Raw genomic sequence first — 20,548 nt, 5'->3', positions numbered from 1 at the left:
GGAGAGAGAGAGAGAGGAGAGAGAACAGTTGCATTTAATGTAAAATTAATATGGCACAATTAAACTTAGTACATGTCATGCTTTAATGTCAATGGTTACTTTTATTTTATGCCTATGACATTTTTAATGATTATTTTCTGTGTATGGGTATTCTGCCTGCATGTATGTCTGCGCTCCGCATTCAATGTGTGCAGTGCCCACGGGGGGCCAGAAGACCACACTGGATCTCCTGAAGCTGAAGTTACAGATGGTTGTGAGCCCCACGTGGGTGTTGGAAATCCAGCACTGATTCTTTGGAAGGGTAGAGCCAAGGCTGCTGAACCACCGCTCCAGCACCTACGGGACATATTTTAAATGACTGTCAGACCTCTACAGTTATTAGAGGGACGGAAAAGACTAGAGATCAGTAGAATGCATAGCATCTTCCTAACGTGTCAGCCCTTTAATACAGCTCCTCACGCTGGGGTGAGCCCTAGCCATAAAGTTATATTTGTTGCTACCTCGTAACTGTAATTTTGCTACTGTTATGAATCCTAATGTAAATATCTGTTTTGCTATGATCTTAGGCGACCTCAGTGAAAGGGTTGACATCCACAGGCTGAGAGGCTGATATAGAGGAAGAGAGCCTGAGGAGGAGAGAGAGCCTGAGGAGGAGAGAGAGCCTGAGGAGGAGAGAGAGCCTGAGGAGGAGAGAGAGCCTGAGGAGGAGAGAGAGCCTGAGGAGGAGAGAGAGAGCCTGAGGAGGAGAGAGAGAGCCTGAGGAGGAGAGAGAGAGCCTGAGGAGGAGAGAGAGAGCCTGAGGAGGAGAGAGAGAGCCTGAGGAGGAGAGAGAGCCTGAGGAGGAGAGAGAGAGCCTGAGGAGGAGAGAGAGCCTGAGGAGGAGAGAGAGCCTGAGGAGGAGAGAGAGCCTGAGGAGGAGAGAGAGCCTGAGGAGGAGAGAGAGCCTGAGGAGGAGAAAGAGCCTGAGGAGGAGAGAGAACCTGAGGAAGAGAGAGAGCCTGAGGAAGAGAGAGAGCCTGAGGAGGAGAGCCTGAGGAAGAGAGAGAGCCTGAGGAGGAGAAAGAGAGCCTCAGGAAGAGAGAGCCTGAGGAGGAGAGAGAGCCTCAGGAAGAGAGAGAGCCTGAGGAGGAGAGAGAGCCTGAGGAGGAGAGAGAGAGCCTGAGGAGGAGAGAGGGCCTGAGGAAGAGAGAGAGCCTGAGGAGGAGAGAGAGCCTGAGGAGGAGAGAGAGCTTGAGGAAGAGAGAGAGCCTGAGGAGAGAGAGCCTGAGGAAGAGAGAGCCTAAGAAGGAGAGAGAGCCTGAGGAGGAGAGCCTGAGGAAGAGAGAGAGACTGAGGAGAGAGAGCCTGAGGAGAGAGAGCCTGAGGAAGAGAGAGAGCCTGAGGAGGAGAGAGAGCCTGAGGAGGAGAGCCTGAGGAGAGAGAGCCTGAAGAAGAGAGAGAGCCTGAGGAGGAGAGAGAGCCTGAGGAGGAGAGCCTGAGGAAGAGAGAGAGACTGAAGAAGAGAGAGAGCCTGAGGAGGAGAGAGAGCCTGAGGAAGAGAGAGAGCCTGAGGAAGAGAGAGAGCCTGAGGAGGAGAGAGAGCCTGAGGAGGAGAGAGAGCCTGAGGAAGAGAGAGAGACTGAGGAGGAGAGTGGGCTTGAGGAAGAGAGAGAGCCTGAGGAGGAGAGAGAGCCTGAGGAGGAGAGAGAGCCTGAGGAAGAGAGAGAGACTGAGGAAGAGAGAGAGACTGAGGAGGAGAGTGGGCTTGAGGAAGAGAGAGAGCCTGAGGAGGAGAGAGAGCCTGAGGAGGAGAGAGAGCCTGAGGAAGACAGAGAGCCTGAGGAAGACAGAGAGCCTGAGGAAGACAGCCTGCTGAAATGTTTAGGGGCACTTAAAATAACAAAGCCAGCCGGCAAGCCTGCTTGGCAGACAGAGGCACTGAAGACAAAGCCTGAGGACTGGAGTCCCATCTCCAGATTTACACAGTGGGAAGAGAGTCTTCTACCCTCCACACGCACACCACAGCGGGGACACGAGAACACCCAAGTAACTGTAAAAATAAACAAACAAACAAACAAATACATACATGAGAACAAACAACACTTCACTGGTTTTTAAATGAAGTCCAACATGTCTTTTATTGTTGTAGTTTTTGTTTTTCAAAACAAGGTCTCTCCGTGTAGCCCTGGCTGTCCTGGAACTCACTCTGTAGACCAGGATGACCTGGAAGTCAGCAATCCACCTGCCTCTGCCTCCCAAGTGCTGGGGCTAAAGGTGTGTCCCACCACATCCAGCTTATACCGTGACTCTCTAAGCAACATTGAAAGCGTATTTTCATACCATACTGCATTTGTTATAGAGGTCCCAATGGAGAAGTTACAGCGAGCGCCACTTTGTAATGACAGCAGTGAAACAGAACCTACGCAGGAGTTTGAGGCCCATGAACTACACAGTGAGTTCCAGGCCAGCCTGAGATAGGTAGCCAGGGTCCTGACTCAAAAGACTCAAAATCACATACATGCGCGCGTGTACACACACACACACACACAAGTCACACAATTCTAAAAGACTAACTAATAAGCATGCCCTAAAACACCAGGACAGGGAGAGAGAGAGAGACAGAGACAGAGAGACAGAGAGAGACACAGTGAGAGAGACAGAGAGAGAGAGACAGAGAGAGAGGAGGTGCAGCAAAAGAGAGGACAACATGGACGCTGCTCTGAAAACAAGCTTGGCTTTCTTAAACAGTAGACTGCACGCAGTGAGAGCCCTCAGAACTGACAACTGCTTGCTAAGGAAGGTCCCAAAAGGCTCACGAGTGAGCACGATGGAACACTCACACGAGCGAGCACGATGGAACACTCACACGGGCGAGCACGAAGGAACACTCACACGGGCGAGCACGAAGGAACACTCACACGGGCGAGCACGAAGGAACACTCACACGGGCGAGCACGATGGAACACTCACACGGGCGAGCACGAAGGAACACTCACACGGGCGAGCACGATAGAACACTCACACGAGCGAGCACGATGGAACACTCACACGGGCGAGCACGATGGAACACTCACACGGGCAAGCACGATGGAACACTCACACGGGCGAGCACGATGGAACACTCACACGAGTGAGCACGATGGAATACTCACACTCATTATCCCGAGCATTTTAACAGACACAGGAGGGCCAAGCGCACAGGCTTGCTTCACGCCCAGTTCCCACGGTTGCTTCAGAAACACAGACGCGATGACTGAAAACAGACGCATCGTCTTTACCCAAAGAAAAGCTAAACGGAAAACATCATCTTATGTGGCTGCTGGACTTGCCTGCAAAGGCAAACAGCACTTAAGGGAAGTGTCTTAGTTATTGCCTATTGGCGTGATGAGACACTGTGACCAAGACAACTTTGTATAGCTTCAGAGGGTTAGAGTCCACGACCATCACAGTGGGGAGCATGGTGACATGGTGGCAGGCATGGCCCTAGAACAGCTGAGCACTCACATCTTGAGACAGAATCACAGGCAGAGAGAGACTCAAAATGGCAGGAGTCGTCTGAAAGCTCAAAGCACCCCCAGTGACACATCTTCCTTAACAAAGCCACACCTTCTAGCCCTTCCCAGCAGTTCCAGCTCCTGGGGACCAAGTATCTGAATATCCACGCGTGTCGTTCTGGTTCCCAGCACCACAGCGAGCACCCCAGACAAGCCCTGCACGTGCGGCAAGCACACTACTGCCCTACCTCTGCTGCCAGCACTGTCATTCTTTCTAGTGGGCACTGTACACACCAGCCATTTCAACCACAGAACAAATCCGTAAGTTCAAAACATTTATAGTCAGAGAAATGCCACTTTAATAATGGAATAAAAAGCTACCCAAATCAGTAATAAAACTAATTCTTCAGGTGCCAAAATAAAAGGAACTTTTGAACCATCCATGAGAGTATACTTAAGCCCTGATCTTAGCCCCAAATAGGGTCTCACACGGCAGTGTGCAGCCCAGCATCTGTTATGAGCAAAGACAGACATATGTAAGGCAGATGCCAAGACCATCTGCATATGCCAGGAAAGGAGGCTAGCTAGCATGCAGCTAAGTGTAAATACTAGGATAACTGGCCCTTCATTTCCATAGAATAGCATCCTACTCGGGAGAAAGAACAAATACACATGCAGGCTTGCTAGATCACATGTCTATAGTATGAAATTGTCATTTTAAACAGGATGTCACAAATCCCTGTTCATTTTGGTACTGCCCTGCTTCAAATGTATCATTTTTATCATATATATGATTAAAAATATATATACACACACATATCCCTATAAAAATGACAAGTGGGACAGGAACGATATTAGGCTGTCATCTAGTTTCCTGTATTTCTTAGCAAGCACTGTTCTCAATATGCACGCACATTAGCACACATCTTAGCAGTTACCTCAGGCTGATGCAAACACAGTTATTGTACTAAATCACATTTTTAATTCCCCATCCTTGTAAAGAATTACAAGTACACTTGGTCGTAGCCAAAAGGCTGAGAAGCGGTAAGGAATTACAAGTAATCTAGTAAGAACTAAGAGCTCACTTCTTTCTGGTAACTAAAATGACCACGTAGGATCTCACACTAGTGCAGCCCCACCCCACGGTTACTATGAGAACCACCATGCAAGAGTAATTGGGAGAGTACACGCGACTGGATGGTTAGCTTACAATCCTGCCAAGGTTTTTACAATACCCACAACTACTCAGTGGGGCACTTGTTGCTATTTTTGTCTATGTTTTAAATTTTGCATGTTGCTTTTTTTTTTAATTCCATCATATGCCAGGCAATAGTGGCACACACCTTTAATCCCAGCACTCAGGAAGCAGAGGTAGGCTAATCTCTGTGAGATTGAGGCCAGCCTGGTCTAAAACAGCCAAGATTACACAGAGAAACCCTGTCTCTCAAAAAAAAAAATCCATCATAAACATTTTTACACATTTTACAGGTCCTTCCTTAAGCATAACCTTTCCAAATATAACCATGCTTATATAGCATGTAGTATGGCATGAGGCCCCAAAGACTGACTCTCCACGCCAGTGATAATGTAAACAACTATTTGTATCGTATAGTGTTGAAAAGTAGGAAAAGCGTCTCAAGACAACTTTTATTTATAGATATCAGAACCAAAAGAAAAACATTAACTTGGGCTTCCTAGTCCAAAGGATTAGAATAATGTTTCTACATAATCCCTCCAATTCAACAAACAAAATGGCACTCGATCAGGCCAGATGCTGTGCCGCACCCGGGTCACAGTTAGACCCACAGTCAACAGTGCACATGGAGGACAGCGAGGGCCAGCGACTCCTCCTCTGCATGGGCACTGTACAAGATGCCAGCTTCTGCACGCTAGGAAGGATACCAGTCCAACTATGCATCTTACTATGTAACTTTTACCTCAGCCCAGGGTAGAAGGTGGGCAGGGTTTCTTTGACTCTCTTTTCATTTATAATACTCAACATTTTGGAAACAGCTAAATCTGTATTATTTTAATTGGCTTAAAACAGACAGTTCAGCCGGGCGGTGGTGGTGCACGCCTGTAATCCCAGCATTCTGGGAGGCAGAGGCAGGTGGATTTCTGAGTTCGAGGCCAGCCTGGTCTACAGAGTGAGTTCCAGGACAGCCAGGGCTACACAGAGAAACCCTGTCTCGAAAAAACCAAATCCAAAAAAAAAACAAAAAAAACAAAACCCCAAAAAAATCAAAAAACAAAACAAAACAAAAAACAGACAGTTCTTGACTTCTCTTTAATAAAGCTAAGGACTTGGACACAAAGCTTCAAAAACCTTTTATTCCCCTTTCTCCCCACACCGAATCTCCTTTGGCATCCCAGAGAAGCCTCGTTCCTCCAGACCTCTCCATTTCTACCTGGATGGTTGCTCCAAACCCTTCACAAATAACAACTTTCTCGGAGAGGCATTCTCTGACCTCCGTGGGATCCCCACGGTCTCTATCGCCATATGTGGTACTAAACGTGTTTAATCTTTTCTACAAAGCTGAAGGCCTACTGAGAGCAAAGGCTCTTGTGGGGCACATGAAAGGTCAGCTCTGACCCGGCACACAGCAGGCCCTCAGAGAGTGCAGGCAGATGGCTACACAGATGCCTGGCCCTGCCCACAAGTATGTTGGTAAAACACTCTTAGCTGTCGTCACCTAGGACACTGCAACCTTCCTTCCTCTGTGAGTTGGTCAGACAGAAGATGAAAGAAAAGCGTCGGGGCCAGAGTCTGAATGTTAGGGACTACAGTTAATAAAACTGGTTTGTATTAGGGATGTTCATGAAAAAAGCAGATTTTATCTTCTTGTCACAGAACATATTTGATATTATTATTCCGCTTCAATATAGTAACTATTTTCCTGCCCACAGTGCATGTGTCACACAGCATCGTGTTGTGAACTCCAAAAATTAGGAAATACATTTTAGAGTATAGCTCATTATATTAAAGCCGCTCCTCAACCAAGTGAGTAACATTTGCAACAGATACACTGTTATCTAGCAAAACTTTAAGTATTTCTAATAGTTTCATCTTCATGAACACTTTATTTTGTGTTTGTGTATGAGGTATGGGTATCTATATGTGTATGATGTATGTATATATGCATGTGTGCACATTCATGCGTGCGCATGTGTACCACACAGTGTGTATGGAGTCAGAAGACAACTTCGGGTGTTAGTCCTCATCTTCCATGTTGTTTCTGAGACAGATTCTCTACTGTAGTTTTTCTGTTTCATGAGCCATTTCTCCAGCCCCTCCTTAAACTAGTCTGTCTGTCTGTCTGTCTTTTCTTCTTTTTACTTTCTTCTTTTGGTTTCAAGACAAGGTTTCTCTATGTAGCCTTGGTTGTCCTAGAACTTGCTCTGTAGACCAGGTTGGTCTCAAACTCACAGAGATCTGCCTGCCTCTGCCTCACAAGTGCTGAGATAAAAGGTGTGTGCCTCCACCATCCAGTATAAGTATTACATTTTTAAAACACTGAAGGAAGAAAAAAAAGGAAAGAAAAGAAAATTTTCAGTACAAAGAAATAATATTACAGTTTCTAAAACAAACAAAAATCCTTGCTAGTGACCCCTTTTTAACTTATTTTTCACTTTCTCTATATAAAACACATTTGAGGGGCAGTGATGGTGTATAACTTTGCTCCCAGAGACAGATGGATTTCTGAGTTTGAGGCCAACCTGCTCTGAACTCCAGGATAGTCAAGGCTACACAGGAAAACCCTGACTCAAGAAACAAACAACAACAAAAGAAAACAAAATATACAAACAAGCCTACAACAACTAAAACACTGATGTCTATATAAATAGTACTTTAAATGGTTCATTTTTATTTCTGCTTACCAACTGGCAGAACAACTACTTGCTTTGGGCCAGTTTTCACTTTGTGTGTGTCTATATGTGTGCACACATTTGTACTTGTGTACATACATGTGTACTTGGGTACCCAAGCCTAGACAAGGCTTTGGGTTATCTGGAGCTAGAGTTACAGGAAGCTGTAAACATCTGGATGTGGGAGCTGGGTACCAAATTCAGGTCTTTGCAAGGTCAGCAGCCCTCTTAACACAGAGCATCTCCAGCCCATCTGTCTTGTTTTTAAGGCAGGCTCTACCTACACAGTTTATGGTAGCCTTTAACTAAGGGTCTTCCTGCCTCAACCTCACAAGTGCTGGGACTGCAAGTCTGAGCCATCACGCTCAGCAAATGCTGAGCGTTTTAGAATCTTGTCTTGAGAGGCAGCGAAGAAGTCTGAAAGCTAAGAAAGCACACGAAAGAGCCCTCCACTGCAGCCTTCCACACTGCAGCCCTCCCCACTGCTGCCTTCCACACTGCAGCCTTCCACACTGCAGCCCTCCCCACTGCAGCCCTCCACACTGCAGCCCTCCACACTGCAGCCCTCCACACTGCTGCCCTCCCCACTGCAGCCCTCCACACTGCTGCCCTCCACACTGCAGCCCTCCACACTGCTGCCCTCCACACTGCAGCCCTCCACACTGCAGCCCCCCACACTGCAGCCCTCCACACTGCAGCCCCCCCACTGCAGCCCTCTCCACGGCAGCCCTCCACACTGCTGCCCTCCACACTGCAGCCCCCCCACTGCAGCCCTCTCCACAGCAGCTCCCCCCACTGCTGCCCTCTCCACGGCAGCCCCCCACACTGCTGCCCTCCACACTGCAGCCCCCCGCCCACTGCAGCCCTCCACACTGCAGCCCCCCCCCACTGCAGCCCTCTCCACGGCAGCCCCCCACACTGCAGCCCTCCCCACTGCAGCCCCCACACTGCAGCCCTCCCCACTGCTGCCCTCCCCATTGCAGCAGACCCCCACACTGCTGCCCTCCCCACTGCAGCCCTCTCCATGGCAGCCCTCCCCCACTGCAGCCCCCCTGCACTGCAGCTGACCCCCATTTATCACAGACTGAACATTTTTATTGTCTACCAAATAAAATGGAAATTGGATATTTGAAGAAGATTCATAATTATAAAATATCCTTTTCCACTAATTCTATGATGAAGTTTTCTTACACTTTGACATCTCTGAATTGGGATGTGCCTTAAAATTGATGGTCTCTCACTGAATGTAAATTGGAAGCATCTTCTACCTCTACTGGTATAAAAGTAATGTTTTTTAACTATTGATGGCCTCTCAGATTAAATGAGACAGATACTAAAATATTAAAGCTTTTCTCCAACAATGCTTTCTAGATATCTTTAGTCACAGTAAAATTATAATTCCAGAAAGAAACCTCAATTAACTTTGAGATTTATGTTTTACCAACCCCAACAAAACAGTCAATTGAAATAAAACATTTTAAAGGACTTAGAAAACATCTGTATTGGAAATACAGAAACAACAGAAGGGAGCGGAGAAGAGGTCTCTTTCGAGTGCAGCTTCAGGGCCTCAGACCTCCCCGGAACTCACCAGGGACAGTGAGGGGACAACGTGGGAAGAAAACTGCTCAGGTGAAAGATACTGCTTTATTATTTCTTCTTAAGGAGGAATTTTTGTCATTCTTTAAACACAAATATGACAAAGTAGATGAAATCACCGTAAAGAAACATAACACGGTAAACATCTTAAAAAGTTAAAGGCCGACCTACCAGCATTGTCTTCCTCCTGGTTCAATCTGCCTCACCTGCAGGTGATCCTAGGACTGGGGCTCCTTCCCAGGTCCCAGTTTCTCAAGCCGATCTTCTACCTCCCTGTGGCAACAATATTTTCTAATTAAAAGAGTCCCTTTGTGCCACAGGGAGGGTTTCTGATGGTATAACAAATATGGAAGTTATCACTGCTCATCACAAAGTCAGACTCGTCCTAAGAGTCTTCAAGACAGAAATCCGGCTTCTGATATTCCAGTAAAGAAATCTGACTTTATTTTTTTCAAACTGTGCTGAAAAACCTTTAGTTTCATTTATTTAAAAGTAACCATTGCTTTCTTACTAAATTACATTAAAAAATCTTATTCTCCTAAATTTCAACTAATCTTTAAATGCGATTTTTTTGATGCCCACTAAAACATATGTCTGTTGCACATTTGTGAATCTGTACATAGGCATGCGTGTGTCAGGACAAGTTATGGAAGTCAGAGACTGTTCATCTTCAAGGGTCTATTCCTTCACTCCACCGTGTGGGGCCAGGGCTCGAACTAAGGTCGCCAGGCCTGTGGCGGCAAGCGCCTTTCCCCACTGAGCCATGCCAGCACTTCAAAACAGATTTTTTTTTCTTTTTAAGCTTCTTGGTAATTAAGTACAAGGATAACTTTTTATGCCTTGGTGGGTGAAAACAAAACAAAGTCTCACGACTACACAAAGGAGAGATGCAGGAGCATTAAAAGGACTGAAGATCAGCAAATCTACTCGTGATGCATTCCAAGAACAACTAGAAGAAAACAGCACGTCCACTTCACACAGAAGCTCTCCACTGAGCAGCTGAGCATGGCAGTGCAGGACGTGAGTGTCCCAGCTCCTGGGAGGCTGGAGCAGAAGGAAGGACTGCGGGCCTGGGGCTTGGAGCCGGCCCGGGCAGCATCAGCCATAGCAAATAATAATAATAATTTTTAAAAGATTAATCCATGTCAGTACTAAGATTGTATTATTTAGATCTTTAAAAGTAGCAATCTGTCTCACAGATGGTGATGACTTTCAATTTGTTTATTCTTTGTAATATTTCCTAATTTTTCTATTGCTCTTACTAAAAAAAAAAATCAAACAGGCATGATCAATAATTATTAAAAATCAATGGTATATGACCATTTATGTTAAGATATTTTTGTATGACTTTCAAAATTCTGAGTAACATTAGGTCATTCAACAATGAAATACTGAAGATTTCATATACATTTTTATATAAATATAAATTATTCTCCCTGTTTCTTGCTTTTCTTCATTTATTTGTCTGGAACTGCTTCTGGTTCCATGTAGTCCAGGCTGGACTCAGTTACCATCCTCCTGCTTCAGCTTCCCAAGTCCTGAGTCTGCAGGCAAGTTTCATCACACTTGGCCATGAATCAAGATACTAATTTCAAATGCTAGTACTCTGTATTTCCTGACTACCTTTCACATGTTCAACACACACACACAAACCAACAGACGCACACGCATGCACACACACACACACACACACACACACACACACACACGCACGCACACACACACGCAAAAACCCACTATACACAATTTCAAGGTTATTTTTATCCTCACTCTGAAGGAAAAGGACACATACAAGAACCACATAAGAAAGTAACTGAATCCGGATAGCATAATGGCAGGTCAGAAGAGTGATTAATGCTGAAAATAACGACTGTACAAAGTCGCAGGTACATGGGCCTAGAACAGAGTGTGCTAAGCATATTATAGGTAAGGAAACGGAAGAGAAGCTCAGTATGTTTTGAAAAGGCCTTGTGAAAGGCAGGAAGGAAGAGAGCTGGGAGAGTAGAGTTTCCACAAAGGACACACTTCAGGATGACTCGAGGGCCACTGAGCTTGGCAGAAGACTGGCCTTTGAAATGTAGCAAGCAAAGAGCAGTACAGTGGCTGACAAGCAAAGTGATGTCCAGTGCAGTGAGCTGTAGGCTGACTGACAAGTTCAGTGAGCTGTAGGCTGTCCAGTACAGTGAGCTGTAGGCTGACTGACAAGTGCAGTGAGCTGTAGGCTGACTGACAAGTGCAGTGAGCTGTAGGCTAGCTGACAAGTGCAGTGAGTTGTAGGCTGACTGACAAGTACAGTGAGCTGTAGGCTAGCTGACAAGTGCAGTGAGCTGTAGGCTGACTGACAAGTACAGTGAGCTGTAGGCTAGCTGACAAGTGCAGTGAGCTGTAGGCTGACTGACAAGTGCAGTGAGCTGTAGGCTGTCCAGTGCAATGAGCTGTAGGCTGACTGACAAGTGCAGTGAGTTGTAGGCTGACTGACAAGTACAGTGAGCTGTAGGCTGACTGACAAGTGCAGTGAGCTGTAGGCTGACTGACAAGTGCAGTGAGCTGTAGGCTGTCCAGTGCAATGAGCTGTAGGCTGACTGACAAGTGCAGTGAGTTGTAGGCTGACTGACAAGTGCAGTGAGCTGTAGGCTGTCCAGTGCAATGAGCTGTAGGCTGACTGACAAGTGCAGTGAGCTGTAGGCTGACTGACAAGTGCAGTGAGTTGTAGGCTGACTGACAAGTGCAGTGGGCTGTAGGCTGACTGACAAGTGCAGTGAGCTGTAGGCTGACTGACAAGTGCAGTGAACCAAGGAAGATTAACAAGGAAAAATGCTTGCTGAAGTATGTGTTTCTTTGGGTTTTTTCCTTCTTTTCTATTCTTTTCTTTTTTAATGTGGAAATGAAAGGAAATACAACAGACGTTAGCAAAGTTAAATGTTCTGACTGAATACGCTACAGACCTGTCAAACTTGGAGACATAAAAAAAGCTGCTAATGAAGTCAAAGGAAGACTTGTTCAAGAATTGTCCTGTAAGGATTTCTTTCGTGAGGTCCTTACAGTCTTAAATTCTTATTTTGTAACAGTGAAACACTCTGCAAAGTTTAAACATTGCCAAGTCAGTGATATGGAGGGAAACGAAGGCAGAAGTAGGGAAGCAAAGGCAGTGCTCCCTCCTGCCTGCCAAAGAAATAGAATTAAACTCTGTCACCCAGGATGTGCTCTCACATTAGTGTTTAGAATTCTCCATGCCTTTCCAATTACAAACATTTCTAAAAGTAACGGTTTAATTGTATGTCATTTTCTTATCTACCCCTACAGGGCGATTCTGCAATGCCTTTCCCCTCAGCCTAACTAACTTGTTTCCAGAGCTTCAGCAAGGATGATTCCCAAATCTGTCTCTATCCTTTGGTCAGTCGGCTGCAGGACACCAGCTTCCTTCCACCCTAGCTCTTCTGCAACCTAGAAGAGCAGCTGCATCAACGGGGCTACCACAGCTTCAGACTGGGCCTGTCAGGGGAGAGGCCGGGTGGGGACTGGAGAAGGGGGCAGTAAAACTAGATTAACCTGCTCCCTCATTGTGGCACTGACATCCAACCAGGCACATCCTTGGCCAAGGTCCCAGCTTTGGCCAAGGTGATTGCTTAGCCAGGGCAGTGACTTCACATTTGAGTTAGTTGTATAGTTGGGCCCTCCCCTGAGCCCTGGAGCAAGAATAGAAACAGCTCTGCTGTGTAGTGTTGGGCACTGCCCTCCTCACCTCTCCCACACTGTAATTTCTTTTACTATTTCCCATTAGCCATTGTCTTTGTGATGACATCCTGGTTACTCCTGTACGTATCTGTAAATACCTACATATTTCTTTACCTCAACTCAAAATCAAACCCTAAGATTAAGATCATCTGCTTCTTAAAACCATCTTTCCTTCATCTCTCCAGGATGTCACCATCTCTTATTGTCGACTATTCTTATGGCCACTACTTCAGTTTCTCAAGTCACCCAAGTCACAACAGCCAGCCTTCCGGCCTCTTCCACGACAGTTTCTATCAAATGGTATTATCTTTGTATGCTACTGAGATTGAACATAAGGTCTTGCGCATAGTAGATGAGCACTTTACCACTAGGCTCCAACCCAGCCTATATTCAGAATCCGTCCTCGATGCAGAGATGCGAGGCCCACGGCAGTGCTTCCTCCTAAGAGCCTGTGAGTCCTGCAGCTGCTCTGTCTTCTTCATTTCTAACTCTTGACATTCAATAAAACTTACTTCAGATCTATATATTTTAAAATAAACATTAAAAATCTCTGTAGAGAATCCAATAAGCATCTCCCTCTCATCATGCCCACCTGTCAGCAGACCATACTGCAGAAGTATGGCTCTGGGAGTTATTTCAAGGCCCCAGAGACAAGCCCACACCCTCCACAGCTTACTGCTGCCCCTAAGGACTCTTCATCACTACTGATCCTTAGTACCTCACAACTGCTGGTAATAAAATTAGATGAATACACCTCTTTTATAAGTTTTACAGTTCTAAGTTTATTCCTACAACATTTAAGAGGATATTAATATCTCACTGAGCTCAGAGAGAAAAATGGAGATTTCTAAAAGAAAGATAAGCGAAGTAGACCAAAATTACAAACAATCAAAAGGAGAGTCCTGTTACACACAAGGTAATGAAGGACCATGAGCCTCCACACTCCGACCTGCTCAACAGTGAGGAGTGTTCCTGGCACAGACATGTGAGGGCATCAGGGAGTAAAAGATGAAAGACGGCAATGGGACCGCCAGAGCTGAAAGAACGAGGTAAATTAACTATGATTTTAGGCTGATAAAATATGAATCATAAGCCAGGTGTAGAGGTGCATGACTTTAATCCCGAGACTCGGGAGGCAGAGGCAGGAGGATCTCTCTGTGACCTGGAGGCCAGGAGGTCTTCTCAGACAGCCAGGGCTACATTAAGAGAGTCTGTCTCAAAACACACACACACATACACACACTCAGAGAGAGAGAGAGAGAGACAGAGACAGCGACAGAGACAGAGACAGAGACAGAGACACAGAGACAGAATTATAGTTTAAAAGAAGTCTAGAAAATATTTCCAGAACTTTCCCAAGAAAACCCTATGCTACACATTTGTTTTCCTTGTGTGTGCTCATGATGTGTGTGCACAGCTCCTGTACCAGGGTGCACATCTGGAGCCCGTTCTGTCCTTGCAGCTCATCATGGGTCCTGGGGCTCAGACAGAGCGGCAGGCTGTCAGGTCTTAATTCCCTCACTTCACCAGATAAAAGTGGAGGCCTTGTGTTCCCTTCCAGTTCTTCTCAGTCAGTTTCTTTTAAAACATCTACATGTTTAGAATTTCAGTTACAAATTTTTAATACTACAAGAAATGACCCTCGCATCCCAATCCACCAGCAAATGGGAACAGACCCAGCTTAGCCATGGTGATAGCCACCTGTCATGCCCTGTAAGAAGTATAATCCACCTGAAGTGTGGGAGTCTTTTACAAAGAAACAAACTCAATCTCAAATTTTCTAATATATACATAAAAAAAACTATTTGGGGGAGCATGGTGGGAGCACAAAACAAGAAATAACCTATGTCCACTAATAATCCTTGTAAAGTCATTAAAACTCATGATCGAGAAAGCAAAAGAGGACTGGAGAGATGGCTCAGCGGGTAAGAGAACCGACTGCTCTTCCAGAGGTCATGAGTTCAAATCCCAGCAACCACATGGTGGCTCCCAACCATCTGTAATGGCATCCGCTGCCCTCTTCTGGTCTGTCTGAAGCTACAGTGTACTCACATACATAAAAACCTTAAAAAGGAAATGAACATGTAAACTGGAATTCTGAGGAACCTTTTAGAGTAGTATAAGTGATTTGACTAACATGTCCTTCTACTGTTTAAGAAAAACTGATCTGCCGGGTGGTGGTGGCGCACGCCTGTAATCCCAGCACTCTGGGAGGCAGAGGCAGGCGGATTTCTGAGTTCGAGGCCAGCCTGGTCTACAGAGTGAGTTCCAGGACAGCCAGGGCTACACAGAGAAACCCTGTCTCAAAATACCAAATCCCCCCCCCCAAAAAAAAAAAAAAAAAAGAAAAAGAAAAGAAAAACTGATCTAAGGAACAGAATTGAGAGCATGCGGGGTCCAGCAGAGCACGTGGGTCGCCCCAGCTCTCAGAAGACAGGAGCAACACGCCTGTACCAAGTCCAAGGCCTGCCAAAGCTGCCAGGGGGACCCTCAAAATAAGATAGCATTAAATAGTAAAACACAACTTGTCAAAGACAATTGCAAGAGCAACTGGTTTTTCTCCATGCCTGGCACACTGAACCCAGGTTGGCCTTTAAATCCACAGCCACTAGCATGTCAGCCTGTGGAGTAGTCAGGTTACAGATGTGCACCAGGCCCAGCCCAGCTCCAAGCCTCCTCTTCATCATCACAACCATTAACATCTCTGTCCTACGAATGGAACCATCACCCGCAGGACTCCTTAACTGCTTTATACTCATTTCTTATTCAAAATTACTTTAAGTGAATGAATTTAAACTAATGAAGAACTTATTATCAATTTCACAGTAGCATATGTCAACCTGCTCAGCATTGCACACCCTGAGCGCCCTGATGCATCTACTCGGACAATCCTATACAGTTGCTTCATTTTTTAAAGTTTGCAAATTGATGCAAAAATCAATCATTTGACGAAACTTCAGGCCGGGCAGTGGTGGCTCTGCCTTTAATCCCAGCACTTGGGAGGCAGAGGCAGGCAGATTTCTGAGTTCGAGGCCAGACTGGTCTACAGAGTGAATTCCAGGACAGCCAGGGCTGCACAGAGAAACCCTGTCTTGGAAACAAAAAACAAAAAACAAAAAACAAAAAACAAAAAACAAAAAACAAAAAACAAAAAAGAGGAAACCTCAGGTCTAGAGAGATGATTTAATGTGCTGCCTGTTCCTCCAGAAGACTCAGGTTCGAGTCCCAACGCTCACAGAACAGCTCCCAACCAGCTGTAGTGTGGGCATCCATCCAATGCCCACGTCTAGCTTCTGCAGGCAAAACAGCCTACACATAAAATTAATAATACACATAGTAAGAATGACTTAACTTGTTAAGGAAGAAGAGACATCCCTGGGCCTACACTTCTCCCTTCAGCCTGGAAAACACTCAAAAAGAAGCACGCCATCCCCAGAGCGTGGCATCATCAAGTCTTCAGGAAGTGCTTGGCCCCTGGCATCAGATGGACCAGTCTGCACTTCCCCAGAGTTTTGCTGGCACATCATCCCTGCTTGGAAGAACAAGAGCTCCTAATATCTAAGCTCAGCAAAGGAAGGAAACTGGAGGATAACTTGAGAGTAGCAGCCAGCGGTACTTAAGAGGGCGCCACTGGGCCCCAGAACCAAACGACGGCAGACACGCTAATGGTAACTGGGAGAGTTTGCTACATTTGTAGAAATACATCTAAATATTTAAGAATTTTCAAGTCTGTTACAAGTCTCAATATGTAAAAGCACTAATGAACTGAGTTCCTTTTATGAGACTCACATAATAGAAGGAAAGAAGAATTAATTTCCACAAGCTGTCTTCTGAAACATACACACAAGAAAGAAAGAAAGAAAGAAAGAAAGAAAGAAAGAAAGAAAGAAAGAAAGAAAGAAAGAAAGAAAGAAAGAAAGAAAGAAAGAAAGAAAGAAAAAGAAATTTTACTAGGATTGCAAACCAATAAGAAATTTTCCAAAACATTACCAAACTATGATTTTTTGCTTACTACTATGTAAGTCACTAAAATGGTTTAGGGAAATTTTCTTCATGGTCATAGCAAAACCAAAAAGATTTCCCCTAAGAACCAAATCCCCAAATGCACACATAGCTGACGAAATACACACTAATGGGAACACAGGATGTCTAAGAAGACAGAAAAAGAAGCGGAATCTGACAGGAAAAGATGCTTCAAAAGATGGTACTGCTCCAGCAATGCTGATTCAAAGAAGGGCTAAACTGCTTAGAGAGAGAATACTCTCCTCATTTCTTTTATTAGAAAATATCACTCTTGTGTACTAACCTACTGATTTTTATAAGTAAATAACTAGTGAATATCTGTAGTTAAACAAAAAAATAAATAAATAAAACAACTTTTAAAGCTGTAGTATAGTGAAGAATTATAACACAGGACTCTATTATACTTATATAAACTCTCTTTTAAACAAAGATTTTTTAACACCATATCCATCCTATGCTAACTGGCATTTTAAAATCAGTTCTTCAGTAAAAGATTCCCCAACATTGGTAATACGGAAGTTTATAAAACAAGTTTTGGGGCTGAAGAGATGGCTCAGCAGTTAAGAGCACTGGCTGCTCTTCCAGAGGACCTGGGTTGGGTTCCCAGCAACCACATGGCGGCTCACAACAATGTTTAACTCGTTTCAGGGGATCCGACACCCTCTTTTAGCTGCCGTGGGTACTGCACACATAGCACAGACATACATGCAGGCGAAACACCTTTACATATAAAATAGATAACTTGTTAGAAGATAAGAGTTGTAACAAGGACTCTGCGATGTCTACCTGTTTCTGAATTCTCTGTCTCGACTTCTTGTTCTTCTGCCACATCCTGCATCATGTATGTCTCGTCGTCATACACCAGCACCTGGGCAGCATAGCCCTGCTCCACCCTCGCACTGGGGACCGGCTCCACAATCACTGCAGGATATTCAGGGACCGCGTCACCTCCCTATGAAAGCAAAGGGAAAGAGCAATCAAGCCTTGTGTTGGACAGTTCTGGATTTAGTTCTGAATCGGATTCACACAATGTCATTCAGTCCACACAGTTTCCTTCATGTGCTTCATATATATATATATATATATATATATATATATATATATATATATATATATGGATACACAAAACAAAGAAATGGAGTGACTGGCTGTGACAGCCTTTTAAGTCTTAGAGACAGATGAAGTCATCAGGGCCTGTGGGTTAAGAGCTAAACTCAAAGCAGCACACTTCACTTTTTGTGAAAGCTCACTAAACAAAGGTAAGAGACTTCGCTTTCAGTCTTACACCAAGGAACACAGACGCTGCAACAAACAAAAAGCCAAGAACAGCAAACCCTGGGCAGAAGGGAAGGCATGTGTCACACGGGTTAGCAGATGCAAGTAAGTCAGATCACAGCCTAACAGCAAGTCAGGAGAAGAAATGCAGCTTACTGCGCAGTGGCGCAGCTGCAGACAGCACCAGACGCTCTGAAAACAGAGTTAAAACAACAGAGCAGGCTGCAGAGATGGCTCAGTGGTTAAGAGCACTGACTGCTCTTCCAGAGGTCCTGAGTTCAAATCCCAGCAACCACATGGTGGCTCACAAGCATCCATAATGGGACCCGCAGCCCTCTTCTGGTGTGTCTGAAGACAGCTACAGTGTACTCGTAAGCATAAAATACATAAATAAATCTTCAAAAAAAAAAAACACCAGAGCATCACAGAAGTTGGAAAGAGCACCCCGAGTCAATCAAAGTATAAAATATGATTCAGACAAGGAGCTTTTGTTTTATTATAGTTCCAGGATCAAACTCACAGCCTTGAGCCATTAAAAAAGCAAACACATAGACTTAACAAGAGTTTAAGGTACAAGTTAGAGGCAACCCAACACAAAAGGAAGACAGGAGGAATCTTCCAGAAGGCTAAAACGATCTCCAGGATGCCTGCCGTGCCTGCATTTAAATCAGCAGGTCAGGACTACATCAATCTTGATTGTCAATTGACTGGATTCGGGGACATGTAAAAGACTGTTACTGGGTCTCATCCCTAGCTGCATCTGTGACGGTGTTTCCAGAAACAGTTTCATTATAAGGGCTCTGCACAGAAAATGGCTTAACCCACGGGTAGATTCCAACTTTGTTTAGACTACAGAGGAAAGGCAAGACTTGGGGAGCAGGGCCTAACCAGAGGAAGAGGGTCACTGGGGGCGCATGCCCTTGAATAGCAAGTACCTCTTGGCCCCTCTCTGGTCTGAAACTCCTCTGTTTCCTGGTCACCAAGAGACAAACAACTCTGCTCTATCAAACCTGTCCACCATGACATTCCGCCTCCCCATTGATGCTGCTGTCAGTGACTGAGAAGGTACAGTACAGAAAATGTAAAGGGTCTGTATGTGCAGTGTCTCCTGTGACGCCCTGTGTAAACAGCGGTGTCCTTCCTCAGGACACACCACCAAGGAGAGTCCGGTCCAGACCACTGCGGCACTGGCCGAGCCTTGATACATCACATACTCCCTCCACCTCACCGGGATGCCCGACGTGAGTCATCAACCTCACCATGGGGGGACCACCATGATCCTACACACACAAACAACAGAACAGAACCTTTATCTGGCCATATATCCACAGAACCAACAGGCCCCGTGCTGAAGGCCTTTCTAGTGACCTGATGACCTCTCAGCCCGGAACTGAGTCATGCTTAACAAAACAAACAATGCATTGTCATAGATACTGAACTATAAAGAAAGGTATAGGAATGACAGTGTGTGTAAGGCTGACACTTCAGAAAACAAAGATGGGGTACAGGAGAGGGGCGCAGTCTACTTCTAAAACACTTGTAATTTTATCTCAACATGGTGGTATACAGCCCCTGCACTTGGCGGTGGAGGGAGAATAAGGTCAAAGGTCACATACATATCACATTCTAGACCACCCTGAGTAAACAAACAAACAAACAATGCCAGCAACTGCTCCTTCTAACCTGAGTGATAGTAATGTACTGGGGGGGGGCAGCTTTCTTGGCTTTTACTAGCGTCTGGATGATTAGGTTTCTGTGTCATTTTTTTGAGACACAGTCATGATATATATGTATATGTATGTGTATGTGTATGTATATATTTATATACATATATTATATATATACCAAATTGGCAGTGAACTCATGATCATACTGCCACATACTCCCAATGTTATTCTTAAACTATGTATATATATTATATGTGTGCTTCATTGTCTTTAAAACACCTCACCAAAAATTTAATTTGTAAGATATACTAAAAAACTTTTTTAAGGAAATATCCATTGACTAGCAATTTCCTATTTGGGATTGGACAGAGAGAGAGGAAACAGAGAAAATGCTGCTCCTGCTGTGTGAACTAACAGCTGTGCCTCTGCTCTGCGCCCCAGCTGACCCTTACAGCCATGGCAACGCCCCCTAACGACCTGAGGACCAGGAAAGACTCCCGAGTTCTCTATTCACCAGCAAGAGACAGCAACACACTAAGCAGCCCTGAGTCCCCGCTGAGCTGCCCCAAGCACTGGTCATTTACACAGGGCGTTACAATTACTTCTTCCTCTGAAATTTTACAGTATTTTTTTCCTTTCAGAGAGCAGGCTCTTGGCTAAAAGCACCGACTGCTCTGCCAAAGGTCCTGAGCTCAATTCCCAGCAACCACATGATGGCTCCCATCCGTCCGTCCGTAACAGGGATCCGATGCCCTCCTCTGGTGCGTCTGTCTGAAGACAGCGACAGAGAACAGGCTCACTATGTTGCCCAGGCTGGTATCAAACTCCTAAACGTAAGCAATCTTCCTCCAAATAACTGGGACTACAGGTATATGCATGCCACAGTCTCAACTACACTGTATTTTAGAAGCA

General features: G+C 45.2%; 1 protein-coding gene across 4 annotated transcripts in view; it reads right to left on the bottom strand.

The window, feature by feature from the left end:
- The window catches only part of Elf2 (E74 like ETS transcription factor 2), an 87,976-nt gene that overhangs the window by 40,577 nt on the left and 26,851 nt on the right, over window positions 1-20,548 (bottom strand). For 3 of the 4 annotated variants that reach the window (XM_052180548.1, XM_052180550.1, XM_052180549.1), the window contains exon 4: window positions 17,481-17,646. In XM_052180548.1, coding sequence (XP_052036508.1) covers window positions 17,481-17,646 — 166 coding nt within the window. Of the gene's footprint in view, window positions 1-9,107; window positions 9,210-17,480; window positions 17,647-20,548 lie in introns of those variants that run through there. The other variant, XM_052180555.1, reaches the window with a different exon arrangement.

This window comes from Apodemus sylvaticus, chromosome 4 (genome assembly GCF_947179515.1).
Source record: "Apodemus sylvaticus chromosome 4, mApoSyl1.1, whole genome shotgun sequence".
NCBI lineage: Eukaryota > Metazoa > Chordata > Mammalia > Rodentia > Muridae > Apodemus > Apodemus sylvaticus.
Note: the sequence above shows the minus strand (reverse complement) of the source record. Positions and strands in the feature narration are given on the sequence as shown.